The following is a 19,698-nucleotide window of genomic DNA, read 5'->3' on the forward strand; positions in this document are numbered from 1 at the left end:
CTGACTGACAACGAAACCCATTAGCAAGCAACGGGGATGTCAATGTTAGTCGGGAAAGTCGGGAACTATTGTGAACTAAAGGCCTAGTTCGAGGAACTATTCCTCTGAAGGAACTAGAACTAAGGAACTAGTTCCTCCCAAGGAACTAGAATTCCCACCTCTAGCGTAATATAGCCGCGCGCCTCCACTGCTTATTTCTCACTTTTTTAATCAAAAATATTCCAATTTTATAATTAACCTTTTTTGTTTTAACTCATTATATTATTATTTATTTCCTGCGAAAATAAGGTACAAGGGAAATTTTGACAGAATCGCCCTTGAATATTAAACAATGAGCAGCAACTAATAATAAGAACATTAGAGGTATAAATAGACTTTTAAACGAAACCTAATATGTTCTAAACCTGGATCTGAGCGTAAACACGCACGCTAATAGCTCAAACGAAAATAGCTTGACATAAAATACAGTAGGCCGGTTTTCGATAAACAACAACGATGCAAAAAGCGGGGCCGCCTCCCGATTTTCGAGCTTTTTGCGAAAAAGCCATCGCCAATCTCACCATCGAGGACGTAGACTCCTTCAAATCGGCCAAGGATGACATTTCCAGGATCAGGATCATGCAGGACATTGCCAAACTGGTGTCCATTGGCATTCCAGAGGATGCTGGAAAGGATTATATGGTTGCCGAGTCGAAAAAATCTGAAGGAAATCAATTGTTTGGCAGGAAAGATTATAAAAACGCGTTAAAGTGCTACAATGAAGGGATTATTAAGTGTCCTCAAGAAACTGGTAAGTGTTTTAAAGTGGTGTTTATCAAATTATAGCTAGGGACATAATTACATGTACTAAAAAATACAAGGTGTCTTGTTCAAAAATAGATCCGTTCAGATTTCTTGTTTTTGATCCATTAGGGAAATCCAAATAATATAGAGCATATTTTACATATTTTTCATATTAAACGTATTTTCAGATTTATTTTAAGATATTTGCATAATTCAAAAATATACCTATACAGGGCGAGTGTTAAATAAGTGCAAATATTTTCAGGGCTGGTAAATCTCGATAAAAAGAAACATATTTTCTCTTTACCGTTTTTCAAATAAGTCCAAAATAACCGAGTTATTTTACTTCAAAAATTTCAAAAAGAAAAATGATTTTTACTTAAATTTTGAGGACCACCGGATCTTTTCTGGGGTTTCTTTCTTGTAAATTTAATCTAATACCTATATTGCTATATTATCAAGAAATTATGTTTTTTAACTAAAAGAATTTTACACAGAATAAAAATAAAAATAAAAAATAGGGTGTTGCTTTAAAAAAAACATATGTTATACCCGCCACACTTCTTGGAAGAGCTCTGTAGACTCTATAATAATTTTAAAATGTGTATCAACCTTCCCTATAACTTTTATATTTAACATTTTTTGTAAACCTCGAAACAAATGAGGTAATAGACTTTATTCTATCGTTGACTCACCCTATACATATTTTGGGTAAAACATTTCCTCATGTATGTGCATATTTTACAAAAAAATTGGAAATGTTTGGGTTTCCCTATTTATAAATATAATTATTATGTTTTAGTTAAAGATAGAGAACTCCTGACCATTTTAGTATCAAACAGGAGCGCTACAAATTTCGAACTACAAAAATACCGACGTGTCCTGGATGACATCGACTACATAACGGAAATAGGGGATTACCCCAATCATCTTCACTACAAACTATGGCTGAGAAAAGCCCGATGCTATGACGAGCTCCAGAACAAGAAACTAGCCAATGAGGCTTACGACGAAGCTGAGAACAGCCTGAAAAACAGCAAGCTAGATGAAAAATCAGTCGAAGACAAAATGAAAGAAATAGAAAAGTTTAGGAAGCAAGGAAGTAGGTGTGTGAATCCCAAACAGAAGAAACAGTTGGAATTGGAACCTGTATTTTTCGAAGAAAGGTTCAGGGGTGGGGATGAATTTGTAGCTGCTATTCCGAAAATAGCTATACAACAGGACAGTTATCAGGGTCGGTATGCTATGGCGATTGAAGACATCCCAGCAGGTAATTTTCTTTTCAGCAGAGTTGTTCAGTTAAAGCAAAAAACATTGTTCAATAGTATTCTTTTTTATTCAACAAGAATGTTCTGTGAGTTAAGACACTTTCCTGATTTAAAAACAGTTTTAATATTAACTGTTTAACTATACGTCTAATCTTTTGAAATTAACTACCTCGACCTTATAGACCTATTGTGCTAGGGTTTGCGGAAACGGAGCTGTTTTTCGGGACCGGGAATTTCGGTACCGCGCCTCTTAGGTACTGGGATTTCCCGGTTTTTTCGGTACTTTCGGTGCTAATTTTTGTTCAATGTGGTGCAGTTAATCAATCAGAAAGCAAGGGATGGGTTTTTAAAGCAAAATGGATAAAAAGTTGAGATTTTTAATGATATCAAATTATTAAGTAATTAGTCATGAAAAAATTAACATGAATACAAGTAAAGAAAAATGTATAGGTAACTTAAATTTCACATCAAACAACATAAACCAACTTAACTGAGAGAACCAACTAATTTGAGACAAAAGCCCTAAAATATTGAATTAATAATGCCAATATCTATTAAAACATAACATAATAAATATTATAGGAACTTCAAAAGAGAAAAGAAGCAAGAACAATAAAAAATAGCATCATTACTTATTTAGAAGAGTTTGATTTCGACCCCTAGAAAATATCAAAAGTCCTTCGCACGTAACAAAAAATATGTTTTTAATTATTATTACAGAGTCCCGAAAGTACCGAAAGAACCGAGAATTAATAAATTTGAGTCCCGGTTCTTTGATGTCTCAAAAGACAAGTCCTCTTTCGGTACCGGGATTTCCCGGTTCTGAACCATTTATTTATTTATCGTATGGCTCACATACATGGAAGAAAATCAGACTCTTAAACATAGACATAAAATAAACTCAATATAAATGAAAACATTACAATGTAAATATAAAAAAACAAGTATATGATAAAAAGACAACATAAAACGAAAAAATATACGAACACTATATATTAACATCTAGATGGCCTATCCATTCTAAAGCTGCTGGAGAAGCCTCCAGAAAGTCCCTCCAATCTCCACCATAAACGCGTAGGTTTCACTCTCTAGTTATGTGATGGATGGTTTGGTGAGGGGATCCGCAATCACATTCTGGGGAAGGTATTTTACCCCATTTATAACGGAAATCCGCACATCTTCCATGACCAGAGCGTATCCTATTCAAAGTTGACCATTTTTCCGGTTTAGATCCGTACCGGGTGTCTGGCAATAGTTACTTTCGAACCAGGAGTATAGGTGCGCATCGGCCATTACCTGAAGCCACTGATGCTCGAGAATTATAGTTAGTAATGCTTTTTAGTTGTTCAGCTGTTCGCAAAGATGGGTTTCTCGACTTCAGTCTATTCGTAAAGCAGGAAGTGTTTCATGAACAGGGAGCGTTGGGGTAGCTATAATTTTATCAAATTCTCTAAGAGCCTCGTTTCTCCGTATATAGATTTGGAGGTAGGATGTTACTCAGAACTGGAAGCCAGTAATTAGGTGTGGATCTGATTGTCCCTGTAATCAGCCGCATGGTGTTGTTCAGCTACCTGTCTACGAGATTTATGTGGTGGCTGTTCAACTACACGGGTGCACAATACTCTGCCACGCTGAATACCAGGCCAAGGGCGGAGATCCGAAGTGTTGTTACTTTTGCAGCCCAAGAAGTATCACAAGGTTTTTGTATAATGTTGTTTCGTGTTCTGATTTTACCAGTGCACGGTCTAGAGTAATCCCCAGATATTTTGGATCTTTGTTATTACGCAGAGTGGTGTTTTATTTGCACCTGGTTGAAGTCTCCATTTTATGAAATAGGCATTCAAGGATTCGAGATCCTTTGTCAGCGTTTCTTGGTTTGGTTTGGTTTGGTTTGATATAGCGATTCATGCTCAGTTGCTATGGCTATATCGTCTGCGTAACAAAAATTTCTAGATTGCGTATCTGGTAGATCAGAGATGTATAAATCGAATAAGAGAGGTGCGAGAACGGAGCCTTGGGGTAACCCGTTGTTAAGTTTTTTAGATTTACTTGTGCCCTCTCCCAGAAATACTTGAATATGTCGGTTACTTAGCATGTTGTTGAGAACTCGAGCTATATCTAACCCTATATCTGAACCCTAATGTGGCTTTTCCCTATAACTTCTTATAACTCATCATACAGTCTCGGGATTTTAAGAAAAGCCAGACACGGTTTTAGAGAGGTTAGTTCTCCAATCTTCAATATCAGTCGTACCAAAGTTTATGGCACGAGTGGTTATCGTCTCGGTGCACTCAGTGATGAGGCTTTCTGATGCTTCCCCATTTTCCCCACAGAATCCGCATTCGTCGTTGTTTCTTATCTTCAGTCTACTGAGGTATTCATTGAGGAGATAGGGTCCTGTTAAAAGCCCCGTGCATGGTGTTGTTCAGCTGTCAGTAGATTGTTTTCACTCAAATCAAGGAATATCTTTGATTTTTCTCGGTCGTAAGTCCTGAAAAATTTCTTCGAGCGTCTTAGGCCGTTGGAGGATTCTCATTCGAATACTAGCAATAGTAGCACTCACTGTAGCTGGATGTTCTTGAGTTCCTCTTTAAGTTGATTTCCACTTGGGAAGCAGAACGTTTCTGGTCATTTCAGTTAGTTCCTTTTCTAGCTAGATCGTTCGCTTTTTCATTGACTTCTATCCTTTGGTGGAATGCAGTGGCGTAGCTAGGTAACCAAGGACCCTGGGGCAAATTATAAGATGGGGCCCCACTGCTATGTAAACTGATTAGGTTTTATCTAATAAAAATATGAAATATACAAATACTTTAAAAATGCTAAGCTACTTAAGCTCTTTTTCCACTGCAGGGCAGGTAATAAAAATATTAAACAGTAACAACATAAATTACAATTAATACTTGGTGCAGGTTTGGCTAATAAAACGAAATAGAGAAGATTCAAGGGTTTATTATATAAAGTTCGGGCCTACCAACTGACTAAATAACAATTACATTTACAATCTTTTCCTAGCTTTAATTTTCGCAAAAGTATCAATGACTCCGTTTATATCCAGGCTTGATGCGGTTTTGTTTTCAATTGCTATTAGCGATAAATGTCGGAGTCGAGTTTGGCCCATATTATTTCTTAAATATTTTTTGATTATTTTTAATTTGCTAAATGACCTTTCAGCTGCTGCAAAAGTGACAGGAATTAGTTAAGTTAGGCCGCATTCTAGGACTCCATATTTGCTCACTATTTCCTTACATAATTGGTGAACAGTCCATGCTTGAGTTAGTTGAGGTAAAGCTAGGTGGTAAATATTAGTAAATTGAAGTGAAAAACTCGGGCCTATTATATCTGAATATTTTCTTTGGAATTCGTCACACTTTTGTAATAAAGTTGCTTCATCAACATGTAATAAAAATGTTGGTGTAAGAAAATTTAATATATGACACACTGCACACATACCAATAAAACGTGTATCTAATTGAGATAGTACTGTATCTAGTATATTATTGAAAATCTCAATTTTAAATATTTTTTCTCGGTTTGGAAATCGGCGAACAGCAGCTAATCCATCAAAATGTTTTTTAACTTTTCTTTGCCTTTTTTCTTGAAAATGGGTATTAATACCATATTTTCTTGTAGTTTCACTGGCTTTGCACTTGAATAATTCGAAATCATTTCTATAAATTTACAACTTTGCTTTGGTCTCTGCTAAAACTTTACTCGCCTCGGCCTCGCCCAAATTGATGTCGCATTTTTGTAATGTTTTGGATGCATAATTGATGTCGTTCACATAAAACGCACATACCACTATCCGTCAAATTGACAACACTGCCAACCTACAGAAAAAATTTAGGGGAATTCCCTAGGCATAACTTTTGAATTTCTCTCAACTGAAATGTCATGATTAAAGTGGGGTTGCAACCTGTTATATTTATTTTGAAAATGGGAGAAATTTCCAAAAGTTCAGTTCGATCGAGATTTCTGGTAAGGATTCGAGGGCCCTCTGAGCTTGAGGGCCCCGGGGCACTACCCCGCCTAGCCCCTAGGTAGCTACGCCACTGGTGGAATGGCACCCAGAGTAGGAGGACTTAATTTTCTTTGCCTAATTTTTTCAGCTTCTGCAGATATTCTTTGACCAACTTCAAATTGATGGTTACTGAGTTGATAGCTTTTAATGCTGCTTTACTATTAACATGACCAAAATGTAGTATGAAATTTACTTTTACTTTAATTTTTATTTTTTTAATTTTTTTTTTAATTTGCTACTACAACCCAACCCAAAATTAAAGACAATTTCAGTTCAAAATGATAATTTATTTCATGATTCATCATTATCTACAACTTTCAAACTTTTCCACAACCATAAAAACCACGCTTAATAATAAAACTTTTTAATCATACTTTCACGCTATTATCTCATTTTAGGAACAACCCTGGTAGAAGAAACACCCTACTGCTCGGTAGTAGATTCAAATCACGCCTTAACCAATTGCCAGAACTGTTTAGCTTCCGTAGAATTGGCCATAGCCTGTCCCAATTGCTCAGATATCATTTTCTGTAGCACTCACTGTAGCCGGATGGCTACCAAGACTTTCCACGGTATCGAGTGTGGCTACCAAAAGGTTCTATTCAAAAACGGAGCATCGGTGAATTGTTTGATGGCCCTCAGGATTATTACTCAGAAACCTTTGAAGTTTTTCCTGGACAAAAGAAATAAGTTGAAGGATTACATGAAAGATTCCTGCAAAAAGAATGTTGTTAGGAAGAAAGTGTACAGGTAGGTTTATACAGGGTGCTTCAAGAAACATGTGCCATCTCTCGTGGAGAGTGTCTCCTCATGTAAAAATAAGATCTATTTTTCATATATCAACATAGTTCGATTATGCTTGGTTTCGTAGCTTAAATCAAGTTCTTAATTTTTTTTCGATTTATTATAATTTTTTTCCAAGTGCTTTTAGCGATTTGAATGATATTTTGATGGTAAAAGTGTTACATAGTTTAGTACTAAAAAAGTGTCAACACGTTCACCAAGGACGTGCATATGGTTTATCACGAGAATATTTTTCTAAAAAAAAACATTTGCGCCATTGACTTTTTTCTTTTGTTAGCAAAATAGTTAAGGCCGATTAAAACTTGTGTCTTGGCATTTTGTGGATTTCGATCTCCTTACTGAGATAAACACAATTTTATTAATCACAATTAATAAATTGAAATAAAATTAAAATTAATAAATTATTTATTTAATCTATTTTATTACTAAATTTTATTAAAACCTAAAAAGTCCTTTTTATTTACATATTTTCCCTGAAAAAAACTTTCCCAAACCAAACCAAACCATACCTAACCCAAGAACGGTAAGCTAATAGGATTGCTCATCCTCATAAGACGTACGTTCGCCTCTTCCCGCGCTTCAGCTGACAGTTGTGACGTCATTGTAGTCCTTGTCATGATAATGTGTATTATTAGTTGCCTATGGTAAACTTATAAAAATAACAGCTGAGAAATTTTGAGTTAATTATTTTGTCAATTTTAAAAGTGAAAAAGGTGTCTTCAAAGTTTTTAGAGCTATATAGTGTATAAATACGTCCATTTTGTGTTGTGGATTGTGACAAAGTGCTTACTAAGTGCCTACGATTTTTTTTATTAATTATTTTAAAGCAAAATATGCAAGTACTCTAAAAAGAATGCTTGCAAAAGGTGATGCTGGGAACTGCTGTTCTTAAAAATGCTTTATCCGAGTATTTAATACGATTTATACAGTTAATTTTCTATACTGCATACATATAAGGTGTTTAAATAAATAAACTAAATAATGAACGTTTTGCAACCGGCAACCAATAATGCACGTGTGTGTATTATTGGTTGCCGGATAAGAACTAATAACCATGACAAGGACTACAATGACGTCACAAAGCGACTAGTTTTCGCGTGCAGCTGGCGGACACTTTTGGCTGAATGAGCAGTCATATTAGGTTAACTGTTCTTGGGCCTAACCTAACTAAAATGTCCCGCCCCCATATAACCTTAATATCGCATTAAAGAATAGACACCGTAATGATTCATTCGAACGTTCGAGAACAATCAAGTTCCACTGGAATGGAGGAGTACGTACGAGAACATTCTAAACCTTCTCTATGCACCTAATGATCTAATGGATTATTCGAGAATTGTTTAGCTGTGGGTATATAATCCGACGCCTGGGGCCTGAGGAGGACAGAAGCAAACAGACGCGTACAGTTGCCGCGCTAAATTCAAAATAAATTCCTTCTAGATAAATAGTTATAAATAGTTTGTAAATAGTTCTTTAAGTCTTTTATCGTTATTGTTTTGTTACTTAGTGTAAAATAAATTGTGTTTAAATAAATTAGACTTTCTATCCACACGAAACCGACGAAAAACGTAACAATATTATTAAACTGACATAAAGTGTGATTTATTATAATTTTCGCCCAAGTGTTTTTAGCGATTCGAATGATATTTTGGGGGTAAACGTTACTACAAGTGTTACATAATATTTTAGTACTAAAAAAGTGTCAACAAGTTCACCAAGGACGTGCATATGGTTTATCACGAGAATATTTTTCTAAAAAAACATGTGCACCACTGACTTTTTTTCTTTTGTTAGCAAAATTATTAATGCCGATTAAAACTTGTGTCTTGACATTTTGTGAATTTCGATCTCCTTACTGAGATAAACGCAATTTTATTAATCACAATTAATAAATTGAGATAAAAATAAAATTAATAAGTTATTTATTGAATCTATTTTATTACTAAATTTTATTAACATTTATAACAGCGATGTTCAGTGCTACCTACAGCAAATTCAAGAAAAAAAATAATGGTATTTAAGATAATTACAAAAAACCTATTTTAGTTTATATTTTTTTATATATTTTATATATTTAGTTATTATTAAGTTTTAACAATCCTGTAACTTTAAAACTATGAAATTTCCGCATCCATGTTTATATAGTAAACTTATATGTGTCAAATGAATCGTCAAACAGAACTGTCACTTTAAATCCCCAATTTAGAGTCCTTGTTTATATAGTACCACGCATGAATGTTTGGATAGTGATTATCTCTTGATTCCTTAGTCTTCTTATTCAAAGCATTTATACAACAAAAACGTAAATTTTTACCGCAGACGTAGGTTTTTAAAGGCCCAGTCTAATCATCTGCCTGCGCTCCTCCTACTTATTCTAAAATGTTAGCGTGATTGACAAAGACGACACTATATCGCGTTTCTTTGATTGATTCGTTTTTGTGCGTCTGTCCATTGGTGTGCTTGCAGTGCGACCAATGGGGCATTCCATTTTATATTTATAACCAAATATATGTTTTGACAAAACTTTGACAGTTAAAACAACATATTACAACAGATTATATATTGATTATTATATGACTTGAAACACCACGGCACTGGAATTAAATTTTATGAATTTTTATGAATCACTCCCAAACATTCGTGGCGTTTACTATAGGAACTTTTTTTCATATTTTTTGATGAGGTAATCTTATTTAACACTTTGACCAGTTAATGACATTAATTTTTTTTATTAATTATTTTGTCTTGGATTAAGGCAAATTAATAAAATTATGTTTATTTCATCAAGGAGACAAAATATCGACAAAATATCAGACAAATTTTAACTGGCATTAAATCGCTTAGACAACTGTGCTAACAAGAATAACAAGACAGTGACGAACAGTTCTCTTTAGAAAAAATATTCCAGTGATAACCCATGCATATGCACGTCCCTGGTAAATTTGTCGATACTTTTAAACAATAAAAATATAAAAAATATGTCGCACTTATAGTAACGTTTTCCACAGTTTAAGGAATATTAAGTTGAAGGAATATAATTTCTTAAACTGTGCTTTTACCCTAAAAATTTCACTCGAATCGCTAAAAGCACTTTGAAGAAAATTATAATAAATCGAAAAAAAATGAAGACTTTAACTCCCTTGAGCTCAGCAGAATCAGACCTATATTTATATAAGGAATATATGTATGTATGTATGTATGTAATTGTCTTTATTTCCCACAAAAATAAATACAAGAGCAAGTAATTATATAATAAACACAATGATATGAACATAACAGAATAATACAAATTCAGTGGAAAATGGAGCCAAATTCAGAACATAAATTATTATGTTCTGCTCTTCCATTTAACTCCACATATATACTCTATATATATATATATATATATATATATATATATATATATATATATATATATATATATATATATATATATATATATATATATATATATATATATATATATATATATATATATATATATATATACCGTATATATCGAAAAAACGGCGTATACAGTTGGCTGGGAAATGAACATGTTGACATGTTTTTTGAAATACCCTGTAAATAAAAACTCAACAGAACGAAATTCATTCCATAGCTATCGCTGACGACGTTTTTCTCGATCATACGGTATATATATATATATATATATATATATATATATATATATATATATATATATATATATATATATATATATATATATATATATACATATATATAGCATATATACATATACATATATATATATATATATATATATATATATATATATATATATATATATATATATATATATATATATATATATATATATATATATATATATATATATATATATATATATATATATATATATATATATATATATATATATATATATATATATATATATATACAGATTATATATATATATATATACATATATATATATAGATATATATATATATATATATATATATATATATATATATATATATACAGATATATATAGATATATATATATATATATATATATATATATATATATATATATATATATATATATATATATATATATATATATATATATACTCTATATCTTATTTTTACGTGAGTAATCTCACATGTTGTCACATGTTTTTTGAAACACCCTGTAAAATAAAAAACTCAAAAAGAACAAAATTGTTTTCTTTCTAGGTCTGACGACTACGACAATCTATTCTTCCTCTGTCGTAATGAAACTTTACGAATAAAAGAAGAGTTAGTCCATTACGCGAGCATTGCAATTTCTTTAGTAAACATACTAAAACTAAGTGGTTATTTTGGTGACAAAAAACAGGATGTTCTCAGCGAGGACGAAATATTTATAGGGGCCCTGATTCTAAGACACCTGCAGATACTTCAGTTTAACGCGCACGAACTGTCAGAACTGCAAAACTGTAACGATGATGTCAATAATAATGACATATTTGTAACAGGTTACGAGAACGCAGCCATTGGAGCAGGAGTCTATCCTACTTTGGCCATGTTCAATCACTCTTGTGACCCTAGTGTTATCAGGTAAATAACTAAAGAAAAGCGGCTTTATAGTTAATAGTTAAGAGTCCATTTCAGTAGTCCGAAAAAGTAGCAAAATAAACGTTCGGCATTTAACGTTTTTTGTAAAACTGGCTCGGTATTTTTACATAAAGGAAGAAGGAAATTAAAGATAAATGATTATACTATATCCATATTGTAGCACACACACAACTTCTTTATTTTTAAGATTTTGATGGAGAGAGATTTCAAACATCAACAAAATATTCCTTAAAATTCCGTTACAATACGGAAATAGATTGAAGTATTGTGATTACAGTGATATATATTTTATATGGTTTTGTAACAAATTGCTCCCTATTTTATGACAAATGCTGAAGCTCTGCAAACCTCAATCAAGCCTTAATCAAAGCACGTGTGTTTGGAATTTTGGGTGTGGCTTAACAGGACAGGATCGGGCTAAGCCTTAGGCAGATTTCTGAAATATACTACTAATATATTTCCTTTGGCCACACACCCGTTTTACCCGCCCCTGAGAGCGACCCGAAAGTACTGCATAATAGACTCTTAAGATTTGTTAGCAAGAGCACAGATAACATAGTATATACAAGGTTTCAAAAAATAGTGTACCTAACTTTGGTCGATGATGGATTTGGAGTTCTTAAAAGTAACTAATATACAGGGTGGTCCGAACTGTATTCCGGAAACATTGTCAGCATATTCTGCAGATAAAAATAAGTAAAAAAGTTCGTATAAATGTATGTCCTAAAATGCTTAGTTTCGGAGATACAGGGTGTAGAAATTTTATTTTTATTTCGATTTTTTCCAAATAGTTTCTGAAGTAACGTCAATATTTGGATGAAAATTGGTGTCTGGAGGTTTGTTTTGGTTAGGTTAGGTTAGGTTAGGTTGTTGCTATTTTATCAATGAGACAAAAATCGACAAAAAATCAAGACGTAACTTTTAATTGGCATTAAATGACATACACATATGCTAACAAGAAAGAAAAGTACAGCTTTTTTTAGAATAATGTTCCAGAGGTAACCCATATGCAGAGCATACCTGCTTTCAAAAGGAGTAGGCACTAAAACTCGCAAAAGAAAAATTTTTATTTGACATAATTTACCTCTATACAAAAGTGCTTTATTGTTTGTCCGTTAGGCGGCATCAAACTTTAAGAAAATAAACACATTTTTTCAAATATTTTAAGAACCGTTATTCCGAATTAAATGAGATTTTGGGTGTCTATGCTAATGTACGTTTTGCTAAGTAGTTTAACATTTGACTTTTACCAAAATCAAGAAAAAGTACAGGGAGGATGAAAACTACCCCCACCCCCTACATAAATTTTAGTATAAATATTTTCCAACTCAACCGACTATAGATTTTTTTTGTAAAATGGTTCTTCTAGTATTTACTACATTTTTTGTCTCATTAAAATGCCACCGCGCATACTTTTTGAGGAAAATAAATATTTCCAAAGCTAACTTTTTTTTGTCACGTCAAGGTATAGAGGCCCATAAAATATGTTATGCCTTAATAATCCAGTTGGTAAAAATATATGTTAGTATCACAAATAATAGTTGACAGTAAGTTTCATAAAAAGCTTAAAAATATTAATACATTTTAAATTAATAAACGTTCGTGTTTATGTTTGATTGATGCCCTCTAACGGACGAAAGAAGCACTTTCGTATAAAGATATAATATATGCAATTGTGTCCACAGACTATTGGAACTCCCTGTATATTTTGTACGTCTGCTTTGGAAAATTAAATCTCAAAAATTATGCGTGGCGTTTTTTTACAAGAGACACAAAAAATGTGGTAAATACCATTTTACATAAGTACCATTTGTTAGAGAGACCATTTTACGAAAAGAAAATATGTCGTCGGTAGAGCTGGAAAATATTTTTACTAAAATATATGCAGGTCGCGGGTGCGTGGTTGCGGATAGTTTTCACCCTTCCTGTACATTTTCTTGATTTTTTTGAAAGCCGGATGTTAAAGCACTTAGCAAAACATAGAGACCGAAAAGTTTGATACCCTCTAGCGGACAAACGAAGCATTTTTGTATAAATGTAAATTATGCCCAATAAACATATTTTGATCCCAAAAATACGTAGTAGTTCTATGTCCACGGTATATTGAAACACCTTGAGTACTTACCACAGATACTATGTTATCTGGGGCGGTTCTCAAACTGTACCTATATACAGGGTTGTTCACCACATACGATACGAAGTATTGTAGCTAAACGATTAGATTTTTACAAATTGTAAGTTTTGGGTTCGTTGAAGGACTATTAGAGCTACAATTTAAAAATATTTTTACAAGATACAAAGTGTCCCGAATAAATAAAAAATATCGAAGTTGTATTTTTTTAAATGGAACACCCTGTATATTATTACATTTTTAGTTTTTACGATTAAAATAAAGGAAAAATTTGATTAAGGTTTATTACACTTAAACCTTACCGTTTTTGAAATATTTTCAATTTTGTGAAATTGCAGTAAAAATTTTAAGGCTTCATTTCTCCAAGGGTATCAAAGTTTTTAATACTAAATATTTTCTGAAGTATATTTATTGATCAGTAATTGTGTTGCAATAATAAAAATAATACTACCTCATACAGAGTGTCTAAAAATTTATTTTAAATAATTTCTAGCTTTAAACGGTAATAACTTGTTTAATTTAACTAGAACGCCCTATATATTTTAGGAGAATCAGATGTATAATTTAATTGTCTATCAAATTGTATCATACCACTTTTTACCTATCCCTTCAAGTTTTCACAGAAAATGCATTTTCTTATAATTTAGACCTCATTTATCGATATACCCATGGAATATTGACATTTTAGATTGTTTTTAAAACAACAAATGTACAAAATGTACAGGCTAGTAATATTATCGTTTTTAGCAAAACGATAATATTACTAGCCCATTTGTATAAAGAAAACTATTTAAATCTTTATAAAAGAGTATACCATTAATTAAATATACCACCATTATTTCCGCCCAAATAATAATTAATTACATACTTAATTGTGTTCGTTAATAAGTTATTCTAAATACATGTGGATTTGAATCAGAAATCAATATAATAATAAGTTATAAAAATGAACGTCTCTGTTATAAATAAGCATTTTTCAAAAAATGAAATATCATTTTTAAGGTGTTACTTTATACCACACTGTCTAATACATATCACATACAAAATTCAGTTTTATAGTATTTAGAGCAATTATTATTAATCAACGCAAACAGTAAATTAATGTAGTTTGAATACTGGAATCATATTAATTGGTCCTCTTTAACAAATATTTAAACAGTTTTTTTTTACTTTTTAATGAAATAAACGAACTATATTGACAATATTAGTATCTGCACTCTTTAAAAATTTGGTACATCTTTAAAAATAATCTAAAATGTCAGTATTCCATGGGTATATTGATAAATGAGTTCTAAATTACAAGAAAATACAGTTTCCACGGAAACTTGAAGAGATAGGTAAAACATGGTATAATACAATTTGATAGACAATTAAATTATGCATCTGATTCTCATAAAATATACAGAGGGTTCCATTTAAATTAAACAAGTTATTGCCGTTTAAAGCTAGTAATTATTTAAAATAAATTTTTAGACACTCTGTATAAGGTAGTATAATTTTTATTATTGCAACACAATAACTGATCAATAAATAAACTTCAGTAAATATTTAGTTTTAAAAACTTTGATACCCTTGTAGAAATGAAGCCTTAAAATTTTTAATGCTATTTCACAAAATTGAAAATATTTTAAAAACGGTAACGTTTAAGTGTAATAAACCTTAATCAGATTTACCTTTATTTTAATCGTAGAAACTAAAAATGTAATAATATACAGGGTGTGCCATTTAAAAAAATACAACTTTGATATTTTTTTATTTATTTGGGACACTATATATCTTGTAAAAATATTTTTAAATCTAATAGTCCTTCAACGAACCCAAAACTTACAATTTCTAAATATCTAATCGTTTAGCTACAATACTCCGTGTCGTATGTGGTGAACAACCCAGTATAAACATTATTTTTTTAATTTTCAAAGTTAAATAACTCGATTATTCTTAATTTATTTTAAAAATAATAAAATACAAAATATATTTCTTTTCCTGAAATCTACCATCCCTTAAAAGACTTACACTTATTTACTAAACACTCTGTATAACAGATGATATATTATGAAGATAATTATAATTCATAGTTTTCTTTCAGATATAATATAAGAAACAAAATGATTGTCAAGGCCATTAAACCCATCAAAGCTGACGACATCATCTACGAAAATTATGGCCCGCTGTACATGTCCGAACCACTGGAAAGTCGTCAGGCCAAACTCAAGGAAAACTACTACTTCGAGTGCCTTTGTCAACCCTGCATGGAAATGTGGCCTCTGTTCAAGGAAATGAACGAAGCTGTGCTTAGGATTCCGTGCATAACTGACGGTTGTCCGTTTACCTTTACTGTGGATCCTGCTGACGATCCTTTTCTGAACTGTCCCTACTGTCATAATACCACCGGTATATTTCCTAATTTGAAGGGTTTAATGGTAAGTAGAAAAATAAAATATTTTTGGCTGCTTTTAAGAGGATATCAGATCACTGTTATGGATGAAGTGTGCTACTCACTTTATGAGAATTTTTAACCACTGCACTGTGATTTATTCATACAGTGGCTCAAAACAAATAAAAATGCTTTGTGAAATACAATTTTTGCAGTACACATAATGTACCATTGCGATCAAAAAAAAGTAGTACAAGAATTAGTAGTCCCAGATAGAACTCCTGCTCTATAAGGATATCGAGAAGTGGATATCGTCGTCACTATGAAAACAATACAATTATGCCACCTAACTTTTTAGGCGTTACCATGAATTTGGGAATAATTGGTAGGTATACGTGGCGAAATAAAAGTATAAAAAATTTACCTACCTTCTAAAAATGGGCAATTTTTCAAGTTTTAAAAATATTTTATTATAGACCAGCAGATTAAATCATATTTTGCTGTATTCCTTTTTTATCGCAATGGTACCTAAATTCAACAATTTCCAAATTATGAAGTTTTGATTTTGAAATGTTAAACAAAAATTTTGTAATCTAACCTGGATTCTGCTTTGTTTCATAGCTACACGGTGTTAAAGTGTTAATAATCTTTCGATTTATTATAATTTTTTTTCAAGTACTTTAGTGATTCGAATGAAATTTTGAGGGTAAAAGTTACTATAAGTGCTACATATTTTAATTCTAAAAAAGTGTCAATAAATTCATCAGGGACGTGGATATTAGTGATGGGCAAAACTGTTATTTTTAGATAACAGTTGAAACTGTTATAGTTATTTATAAAAAAACAGCTTAAAATAACAGCTTAAAAATAACAGGTTTCTTTATTTTACTGCTAAATATCTGAAAGAGTATGAGACGGTCACCGCCAGGCTTATTAACGCAGTTGCAACTTGCAACAATGACGTGCTCGGTGGTAGTATTTCCAGGGTGTCAAAACATTTCTAAATATCGATTGTTATCTAAAATACCTCTCTAAAAACTGTGGTTGTTTACAAATAAGCGCTGTTTACAAATTGCGATATAAAAAAAGCCAAAATTCCGCCACTCGTCTATACCTACACATTGCGATCTACCTACGCCCTGCCCCTCGATCCGCGTAGATCCTGAATTGCGTAGCAGTGTACAGGGTGCATCTCACTCGACGGGCGAGAAGCTCTTAGTTATGATTTTACCATTTGCGGTCAAAAAATAGCAATATAAGAAAATGTGTAGTATATTCTTCATAAGTAAACCAACTACACACTAGAGTTCGAACTAATTTTACACGTAAACTAGCGTGTACCCGCGACTTCGTTCGCGTCGAATTAATAATTTCTAATTGTGATGATAAAGCAAAACAAGAATTTTCATTAACATACAAACTGGATAAAATTTTCTCACATTTGCCAAAAATAAGCTTTCTAACGTCGAGCAGTTTAAGCAGAATCGTGGTTAATCAATTACTCAACTTTTGGAACACCCTGTATGATTTTTTAAAAAATTCAAAATATGTAAAAAAATCAAAATAAATTATGCGTGTCCAGGCGTTTTCCCGAAATACTAACCGTTTTTAAATAACAAATATTGTAATATTTGAGGGGCGTTTTCACCCTGTTGGAATTTGAGATTCGAGAAACCCCTCCTTATCGAACCTCAACCCCACAGTCAATCCGTTTGCAAAAATCAGCTTTAAACGTCCAGCAGTTTAAGCAGAATAGTGATTACCAATGGTCATATTTTATGAAACACCCTGTATATATTTTTAAAAATCTTAAAATATGTAAAACAACATAATAAAATATACGTGTTTTAAGAGTTTTTCCGAAAAACTCACCGGTTTTTAAATAAAAAATATTCTAATATTTGAGAGTAGTTTCACCCCCTTAGAACTCGAGTTTTGAAAAATTCCTTCTTATCGAACCTCTACACACTAAAGTCAATCCGTTTTCCAAAAATCAGCTTTTTACGTCAAGGGCTTTAAGCAGGATCGTGATTAATCAATGACCAGACTTTTCAAAACACCCTGTATACATTTTTAAAAAATCTTAAAATATTATTCTGAAGATTTTTCAGAATAAATAAATACCTAAATATTGAAACTTAATAAGTAAGTACTGAACATACAGCGCCATAATATCTCGACCTCCGTCCGTTATGCTCGTAACAGGTTGAAACAGAATGTATCTAAAACAACTGATGCGTTATTCCCCAACCTGTTTCGAACCTCCATCGACAATCGACCGATGCAGCAGCGTTCCTTTCCCACACCTATTATCTCGTCCGCCGCCCTGTTATACTTGTAACAGGTTGAAAAACAACATATCTAAAATGACTGCTTCTCCAACCCGTTGCGAGCCTCCATCGACAATCGACCGATGCAGCAGCGTTCCTTTCCCACTCCTGTTATCTCCACCGCCAGGCGTTATGCCCTCAACTGTTTCAAAAAACCTGCTTCTTTTATATCCTATTATTTTTAAGCTGTTGTAAATACGACCATTGACGGTATCGACCGAAGCAGCTACGTTCGCCGTAGCGCTTTCCCCACTCCGTTGTCCGTTGTCTCGCCGCCTGTATCGATGGTTGACGAAATAACATGTTTTCAATCCATACTAGTTGTTTTTTGGAATTGCTTCGAGCAGCATAGAATTTCGTGGTGATGCAGAGCGCCGACTTCGTTTTTCGTTTCACGAGCGGCCGATCTCTACGTGTCGTTATTTTATATCTGTTATTTTTTAGAAGTAGTAACGGTTGCGTTATGTTATTTAAAAATAATAGTTATAAAATAACAGATAGTCAAATAACAACCCATCACTAGTGGATATGGGTTATCGCTGGAATATTTTTCAAAAAAAACATGTGCGTCACTGACTTTTTTTTTCTTTTGTTCGTGCACGTCCCTGGTGAATATGTCGACGCAATTTTAATTATACTTTTAATGATGATTTTAGAAACTAGAAGAAATCTTACCTGAAGCTGAACACTTGCTCAGTCTCCATCAATTCGACAACGCTTCAAAGAAATTCTTCGAAGCCCTGGAATTGCTCTACAAGTACTCCAGAGCACCCCATCCAGATTTCGTCAAAGTCCAGCAAAGGATACGCGTTTGCCTTCTCCATTTTGGAAATAAAGCTTACGATTATGAACCCAAATTATAATTTGTTATGAATTTATTGTTAAAACATTTGTTATACTGATAAAATAAAGAATATTATTAGAATTCTAACTTAGACTCTTGATGTTTTTTCACACATTACATATTATATACAGAGTGTTTCTTTCATCATATAAATGTTTATGACTATATTAGGTATATTAAAAAGTTGTCATAGTTTCTTCTACACCTGTTATTTTAACTTTTGTATTTGTCAGGACAGTCGTGTTTCTTAACCGGTGGTCGGCGGACCCCTGCGTGGGCCCGCGAGTAGGTGTATGGAGGTCCGCCGTCTTATCTAAGAACATTTGATTTTTTAAAATTTATTTGGAACTACTCAAAAATCATATTTTACCTGCTTTGCATGATGCCGCTAGGGAAAATCAGGAAGTTTGGTACCAAATGGATGGCTGCCCGGCACATAGTACCCTGGCTGTTCGGGAATATTTAGACAATAGTTTTAACGGAAACGTTATTGGCATAAATCATACAGTAAATTGGCCAGCAAGGTCTCCTGATATTTCGCCAAATGATTTCTTTCTCTGGGGCCATTTAAAAAACAGGATAT

At 32.5% G+C, this 19,698-nt stretch overlaps 1 protein-coding gene across 2 annotated transcripts; it reads left to right on the forward strand.

The window, feature by feature from the left end:
- Positions 1 to 316: 316 nt before the first annotated feature.
- LOC115879402 (SET and MYND domain-containing protein DDB_G0284059-like) lies at positions 317 to 19,202 on the forward strand. Of its 2 annotated transcripts, XM_030896230.1 has the most exons (6): positions 317 to 790; positions 1,586 to 2,053; positions 6,468 to 6,819; positions 11,056 to 11,418; positions 15,654 to 15,987; positions 18,928 to 19,202. In XM_030896230.1, exons 1-6 carry the CDS (start codon positions 496 to 498, stop codon positions 19,132 to 19,134), a joined length of 2,019 nt encoding a protein of 672 aa, XP_030752090.1. In that variant the 5' UTR covers positions 317 to 495; the 3' UTR covers positions 19,135 to 19,202. The 2 variants fall into 2 exon arrangements, with proteins under 2 accessions (XP_030752090.1, XP_030752096.1); XM_030896236.1 differs by lacking the exon at positions 11,056 to 11,418.
- Positions 19,203 to 19,698: the final 496 nt, after the last annotated feature.

The sequence above is a fragment of the Sitophilus oryzae genome, unplaced genomic scaffold, assembly GCF_002938485.1.
Source record: "Sitophilus oryzae breed Bouriz unplaced genomic scaffold, Soryzae_2.0 scaffold_1067_pilon_pilon, whole genome shotgun sequence".
In the NCBI taxonomy this organism is placed as follows: Eukaryota; Metazoa; Arthropoda; class Insecta; order Coleoptera; family Curculionidae; genus Sitophilus; species Sitophilus oryzae.

Excerpts from the sequence above, each read along its gene's own strand:
- LOC115879402 (XM_030896230.1), top strand. The coding sequence starts at position 496 with ATGCAAAAAGCGGGGCCGCCTCCCGATTTTCGAGCTTTTTGCGAAAAA. Across the intron at positions 2,054-6,467 it reads GATTGAAGACATCCCAGCAG|GAACAACCCTGGTAGAAGAA; the intron begins GTAATTTTCTTT and ends ATCTCATTTTAG. Across the intron at positions 15,988-18,927 it reads CTAATTTGAAGGGTTTAATG|AAACTAGAAGAAATCTTACC; the intron begins GTAAGTAGAAAA and ends TGATGATTTTAG.